General features: G+C 47.2%; 1 protein-coding gene across 2 annotated transcripts; it reads right to left on the bottom strand.

Moving 5' to 3' along the window:
• Positions 1-809: 809 nt before the first annotated feature.
• Positions 810-6,162, bottom strand: LOC125538047 (cell division protein FtsZ homolog 2-1, chloroplastic-like). Of its 2 annotated transcripts, none has more exons than XM_048701355.1 (8): positions 5,907-6,162; positions 5,068-5,801; positions 4,688-4,987; positions 4,485-4,575; positions 2,831-2,955; positions 1,485-1,577; positions 1,236-1,301; positions 810-1,162 (listed from the first exon to the last, which is right to left on the bottom strand). In XM_048701355.1, exons 2-8 carry the CDS (start codon positions 5,668-5,670, stop codon positions 1,046-1,048), a joined length of 1,395 nt encoding a protein of 464 aa, XP_048557312.1. In that variant the 5' UTR covers positions 5,671-5,801; positions 5,907-6,162; the 3' UTR covers positions 810-1,045. The 2 variants fall into 2 exon arrangements, with proteins under 2 accessions (XP_048557312.1, XP_048557311.1); XM_048701354.1 differs by having other exon boundaries at positions 5,068-5,809; positions 5,907-6,161.
• Between the last annotated feature and the right edge of the window lie 1,263 nt (positions 6,163-7,425).

The following is a 7,425-nucleotide window of genomic DNA, read 5'->3' as shown; positions in this document are numbered from 1 at the left end:
CTTGCCCGCTGTTCGGGCGTCAGCGCCTTCTTCAGCTTGGTCGCGGCGGCGATCTTGCACGGGGCACGAGGCTTGCCTTTTCCGAAGGGGGCGACGGCGCCGGACGAGGCGAGGGAGGCAAGGCCGGCGACGGCGTCGAGGTCGAGGTCGATGGCGTCCTTCATGGCTGGTTGGGGGGGCGGGGGCGCGCGCGGGCGGGAGTGTTTTTGGGGAAAGTAGGGGGCAATGATGGTGGCTGCCACCGACCGGCGGGCCCGGAGAGAGTAGGCGCGCGCGCGTCCCTCTCATGTCCGCGCCGACACAAATCAGGCTCAAAATTGGGCTTGAAATGGGTCGCCCGCGGACGAAAAGCGAACGCACGTCCGTTTGGGTTGGCGCATTGGGCCGTCATTTTTTTCCGCTCCGACCCAAACGGACGCAGGCGGACGAAATGGGTCGCCCCATTAAAGTTGCTCTTATAGAGGGAAAACGTACTGAGCAGCACTCCCTACTTTTTAACCTCCTCTCTTGTAGTAACAGACATGGTTGTTATTTAATAAAGGTCGCCGAAGTTCAAAAAAGAAAAGGGCGGCTTTACGCGTCAACCGACGGACAGCACAAAACACCCCCTAAACCCAAAACTTCACTAAAATGTCACTTTTGCTCCTCCAATTTGAGTTTTAAGAAATTTGCTAGAGATGCCCTAACATCCATCAAAGCTTTGGGGATCAACTTTGGCCTGTTTGATTAGTTGGGCCTGCATCACGAATAACCGATGAATGGGACAAGGAGATAAGTAGGCATGTGGGGACATGAAGAAGAGCGCGCGATTGGACACACCAGGAAGGCAGAACATTTTCTACAACACTGATATGCTCACAGCTACACATTATTGGCAGTAGCATTCCAAGATAAAGAACAGAAAGATCAAACAAACTACAAAAAAGTAAAACCTCTACGGAAAACAGCTAGACTCTACAGGTCTGGTATCTTACAAGAGGGCATCTAATCTACGAGGGGCGAGTCTCAACAGGCATTATCTAAGAAAGGGAGCCCTGGAGAAGAGTCAAATTCGCGGGAAGCGAGAAGGTCCTCTCCTCCGAAGGAACTCGGGGATCTCCACCTTGCTGCCACCTGTGGAAGATGGATGTCGACCATTGTCTCCTTGCATTTGCTGGCCACCCTGGTTCAACACGTGAGATCACGTAAGAGATTCCCCTCAGAATCTAGACCAGTAGTTGTGCAACCGTATTTACCTTTACGGTGTGGCTTTCTGCTTCATCCTGCCGTTTAAAGCCAGTAGCGATCAATGTTATGCTAACCTGCATCGACAAAAAGTATGTGCATAAGCATTTCTAAGCAAATAATAAACAAGTTAATCGCATCTCTCCCGCAGTTGCCCAACTTGTGAGAAACTTATAGTGCAACTGTTAAATATAACCCATACATACTTAAAATGAACAGGCGTATGGAAACATGCTAAAATGAATATGCGTATGGCTTACCTGGCCATTGAGTGATGGGTCTATGACAGAACCAAATATCAGATTAGCATTTGGATCAACTAGATCGTAGATTACTTCGGCTGCAGCATTTACCTAAAAAATAAGAAAATCAGACCTCCGTATGAAAATGGTGACTACATAAGCTGATCTTGAAAATTCTATGACCGCCCTGGAAAAATGAAAGCGACACCCAGGCAACAGGTAAACTTTGATGCCGAGACCTTCAGAGCATCATCATTGTTTTTGAGGGAAGTAGCTCTTGTGAGCAAGTTTATCAACATATTTGGGTGGGTCTGGTCCAGCACCACATCTCAACCATGCAAGAGCTATGCTGGTGCCAGGAACATAATAATTGCAGTTTTGTGAAATACGAAGTTTCTTATGGGCATATAGCCATATACTGTTGTATAGATGGAAATTACCGAGTGTTGAATCTACCTCGTATGTTGCATATATTAGCAACTGATAGTTTAGTTTTGCAGGAACAAGTTGCCTAATGGAGGGAAATCAAACTTGTATGTTAACATGGTTAAAAACAATGTGTACATGTTGGTAAAAGCTGGCTCTTCATGCAGCGAAATAGATCACACCATTATCACGATTTCATAGAACATCCCTCAGCTGTTCAGAATTTGTTTCCGCCATTCAGTAACTAGTAGAAGATGGGTCTTATTTGAATGCAGGTTAATACTGAGAAAATTTGATACCCTGAAGTCCATGGTACCGACGCATATGTGACAATTTCAGATAAACACAAAATCAGTTTTTCTTATAACATAGCTAAAGGCAATAAATAAATAAAATTATGAGGTCAAAATAAAAAAGATATTAATGCTTGATCACGTCATTTCAAACTTCCAAAACTAGGCCAACCAAAGTATTGAAATTCATGTAGAACACAATCTAATCGGACGTTGAACCCCTCTAAATAACTTAATTCTATATATAGTATTATTGCATTATTACTCTGTTTTGTGGGATCACTCAAAATCAATCAACAGGAGCCTGAGAGAAACACCCACAACAAACAAAGCAATTAAAATGTGGCCCCAGTCGATTTAGAAGGCAAACTAGCTGCTACACCACAAATGCCAGGTGTCTGTTCCCTATAAAGTCGTTATCATACCCACTTGGATTGATATTGTCATGTACGAATAAAACATAATACTACTTGGTGTATCCTAGTAGCAACTTTTCTGTTTAATGTATTCATGTCATATTAGATGTATGGCAACTAGACAACCATATAAAAGAGTGCACAGAACATTAACCTACAAAAACTAAGTTCACCAAACAATATACGGCGTGAGAAAATCAGCAAAAAACTGTCAAATAGATGGACCAACCTCAAACAAAGTCAAATCATTTCCTCCAGTGATATTCCACACGATGCCTGTAGCCCTCTCAATTCCAATATCTAGCAGTGGTGACTGAATGGCATTAAGAGCGGCGTCTCTTGCTCTTGACTTGCCTGAAAATTTAAGGCAACACAACAAAATAAAAAAAAAGATTAAAATTCAATTCAGTCAAGTATGGCTGTATGGCATCTGCATGGAAACTGCAAACTACAGCACTATACCAAGAAAACTGAACTCAATTTGTCAGTGTCGACCTGGCATGTATGATGTATTAATAGTTGGTTCTTGTATTGTACACATATGAACCGTGTGTTGACCATTAATTTTATCATGTGCCTAGTATGGCATGTAAATTTGTTTCGTTGTTATTAGTCAACAATAACAGTGTAGGACATAAGGTGAAGAAATGGTCAGTGTTATTACCTTGATGCCATAAGGTGAAAAACACAACAATTCTGAAGCTATAATACATCCACAGATTCAAGTGTTGGTAGCATGCATAGGAGCTAATAGCCTAATACAGCGTTAGCTTTGAACATTACTTTTTTTTGGAGCAATTTTAAGGTACCCTGGTACACCACCTGGGTGTTAAGGAGTACCAGTGAAATCTAGCCCTTGATGCATAGGGGTATTTTAGGTTTTTAATCATATTCTTCTTACTAGGAGCAAACCAATAGAACACTATACATATACTCCCTCCGTTCCGAATTACTTGTCGCAGGTATGGATGTATCTAGATGTATTTCAGTTCTAGATACATTCATTTCTGCGACGAGTAATTTGGAACGGAGGGAGTACATATAAATTGCCGCAGTGATGGGAGTGGCGATAACTATGGCATCACACAAAACTTGCTGACTTTGCAACAATTGAGGCCCGCCGCCACCATCTCCATAACTGCACATATTCGCTCCCCCATAGCATCCTTAGCAGGCGCGTTCGCCGGAGCTGACCGTCGATGGCCGGATACAGAGAATTACTCGATGATGTCAATTCTTGTTTAATCTCGCTGGATCCGACGGCAATTTGTGAGAAACAAGTAGCAGATCTCATCTTTTAATCTCTGTCTGTTCTTCAGCCATTAATTGTTTATTTAGGAAGTCTTTTTAATCTCCAGCTGTTCCTGAGCAATTAAGTTCTTATTTAGGAAGATAGCATTCTATTCACGGTTATCGCTGCAGCCAAACCTGCCATGCTCACCGCATCCATATGCACGTACTGACGTGTGTGACCATAGATCTGAGCTTATATTCACACTTAATTCTCTCCAAGTTACTATTTTACCCCTGAAACCAGGTACTCCTACATATTTTGTGGCAGTACTCCATAATACTTTTCTTGGAGTACCAGTAAACAACGACCCTTAGATCTAAGACAATAGATGACTAATAATAATTTGGGGGCACTATAAAAGAGCTCTTTTTGAACCGAAATCTTCGAACACTACTCAACATCACATTGTGGCAGGCAATCACTTTTCTCTATTTAACATTGTTTGCTCCTAGCTGTGTCATGCAATGAAGTCTTCTCAATAAACAGGGTGCAAACTAGAATTCAACTTGCAAAGAATGGAGCTAGATGTGTGCAGCAATCATATAAATATCAAGAAAAAAACACCAGCAGCTTATTTCAGATGCAATACCTGTTGCAGTCCCTATACCCATCAAAGATGACCCTGCATTTTGCATTATGGCTCGCACATCTGCAAAATCTACATTAACCAACCCAGGAACCTGCAAGAGGAAGAGGACATTAAATCTATGCAAGTTATATATCTCTGATATGCTAATTCATTCTCCCACCTTATGTGATAAGAGTTTCAAATGCATACGTCAGTTTACTTACCGTAATGATATCAGAGATACCGCGAATTCCTTGCCAAAGAATATCATCAGCCAAGTTGAATGCTTCCGTGACAGGAGTGTTTGGAGAAACAGCAGACAACAGCTTGTCATTTGGGATGACAATGAGAGTGTCCACACTATTTCTCAAGGCTGATATTCCTTCTTGAGCCTGAACTGCACGCCTCCTCCCCTCAAATGAAAAGGGCGTTGTGACAATACCCACTGTCAGTATACCCATGGACTTGGCAATTCCAGCAATTACAGGAGCACCTCCAGTTCCAGTTCCTCCACCCATTCCAGCCTGCAATATGGACACAGGAACAGTATTATCATACCTCCACATATAACATGATAGTTTCATATGAAGGGGGTGACATTTACCGTGACAAAAACCATGTCAGCACCATGAAGTGCTTCCTCTATGGACTCACAGCTCTCCTTGGCGGCATTCATCCCAATATCAGGGTTCCCACCCGCACCCAAACCCCGAGTGAGCTCCTGCCCAATCTGCAGCCTGTTCTGGGAATGCACCGGGGACATCCTTATCGCCTGGACATCGGTGTTGACGATCCAAAACTCGACACCATTCATGGAGTACTCAATCATCCTGTTGACAGCATTCGAACCCCCACCCCCGACTCCGACGACCTTGATCTTGGCAGCGTTGTAATCGTCCTGGCTCGGCGGCACCCCCAGCCCCTCCAACGTGCTCCCATCAGAAGAAGCTTTCCTTGGGTTAATAGCCTCGTCATTCTGCTCGCCTCGGAGCAGGGACACCTCCGGGTGAAGGTCCAGGAAGGAGTCTTTCTTCTGAAACGAGTTGGCGCTGCGTGGGGTTGCGCGACACCTGAAGCGAGAGTGGCCTGAAAATGGAACGCTTCTGACCAATGCCCTCCCAGATGCAGCCCCGAGGCTCCCGGCTTCGTTCCTCCATCCCGGCGACGGCGGGGTGAGCTGCGTGAAGCAGGGCAGCTGCGTCGCCATCCCAGCGAGCTGAATGGCACGCAGAGGCGGATCCAGATGGTGTGCCTAGCGTGCCGGTGCACACCCAGAAAATTCGGAGGTTGGTTTGTAGGACGGGAACGGCGATGGCGGCGGCGGGGAAGAAGGCGGACCTGCAGCTCTAGGGCACGGCAAAGTCTAAAGATTGGGTTGCATAAAAAAGATACAATGAAATGTAGAAGAAATTTGGGGCGGAAGAGACGAGGTCAGTCCCTTACCACGAGCGACTCAGGCCGGACCGCGCTGAAATCCCAAGATATCGCCGCCGCGTGCTTCACAAAAGAATCAGCGAGCACTTGAGATTTGGGGACGGAGGTGGAGAATTTGAGGTGGTTGGCCGCCGACGGGAGGAGTGGGGTTTCAGTTCCGGAGGTGGTAGAATCCGGAATCTGTTTTTTGTTGGGTTTGCGGCTTCTCCTAAACCCCTACCCACCTGGCTCTGGCTGTGTGAGCCGGAACAGCTGGTTCTGTTTGCTTCCAAAACTGAATTTAGTGGTATGATGAATTGTATCATTGTCCGTTGCTACTGTAAAGATGTCAATTAGTGGTGGCATTTTGTTTGCCTCCTTGTCCCATACTATCACCAGGTGTTAGATTTCTTGCAAAGTGTGAGATGTTGTCATGGCTCGCAAAGTTAGAGCCTTTTTGTTTTATTGAAGCAAACTGTTGGCTGTCTCGTTGTTTTATTTGTAGCAGCACATGAGTTTTGGCTAGCACTATCTAAAAAGCATTATTTTAATCGCGGCTATGACAATGCAGTCCTACAAATATGTTTGCAGATAAGGGGAATAGAAAATAGTATGTTTTGTCTCCTCAAGGATACACCACGGGAGGTGCACCGGGGCCCCAACTCCGTCCGCCATCGGTTCCCTCCCCTCCTTCCTCCTCCCTCGCCGCCGTCGAAGGCAGTCGCCGGATCCCCGCTCCTGCAAGGGACAGTGGCGGCGAGGCCTTTGGTTGCTCCTCTGCCTCGGGTCAGGTGAGGGCCTGGATCTGAAGCGGTGGCCTCGATTGGTGTGGGCGGCGTCCTTCCATCGGTGATGGGCGTTCGTCACAGCGGTCGGTCAGACTTCCTTGGCTTCTTGGGCAGCAGGACCCCGGTGGAAGACGGTCGTGGAGTGAGGTGGTTCCCCGTGCGCCTCTCGTCAGATCTGCGGTGGACCATCCTAGCGCGCGGTTCTCCCCATCGGCTAATCCAAATCTCGGGCGTCCGTGCTCGAAGGTGTTGATGGCGAACCAGGTGGGTGATGGGGTGAGAGCTTGTCCAGTGGACACCTCTAACCGCCGCAGCCGGCCACGTCGTTGATGGTGCTCTGGTCGTTTCCCCTCCTTGGTGGCGACGGTGAGGTCAACCCCCTGCTCACTCCTCCCTCTGTGCCCAGGTGAAAACCCTAGTCCCCCGTGAATGGGCGGTAGCGGCGCCATGGCGTCGTCACCTTCTTGGAGGCGTCGTCTTGGGCATTGAGCTAGAAGGTGTGCACGGCGAGCTTGGATGGTTCCCGGTGCCGGAGGTGGTGCGGTGTGGCATCTATCGCGTCAACGACAACGGGTCTAGGCGGCATGGCGCTGCGGGGTCTAGGCAATGGACATGTGTTGATTGACGCGCGTAGGGTGGTGGCGTTGTCTGGCGTCGATGGCAGTTGGCCCTGGGAAGGTCAATGCGTGGATCTCTCCTGAGTTTGGGACTGCAGAAGTGGCGGTGGCAGAAGCTGGAGCGTACGCATGTGGTGCATGATG

The sequence above is a fragment of the Triticum urartu genome, chromosome 2, assembly GCF_003073215.2.
Source record: "Triticum urartu cultivar G1812 chromosome 2, Tu2.1, whole genome shotgun sequence".
Classification (NCBI taxonomy): domain Eukaryota; kingdom Viridiplantae; phylum Streptophyta; class Magnoliopsida; order Poales; family Poaceae; genus Triticum; species Triticum urartu.
This window is presented reverse-complemented; position numbering and strand designations above follow the sequence as displayed.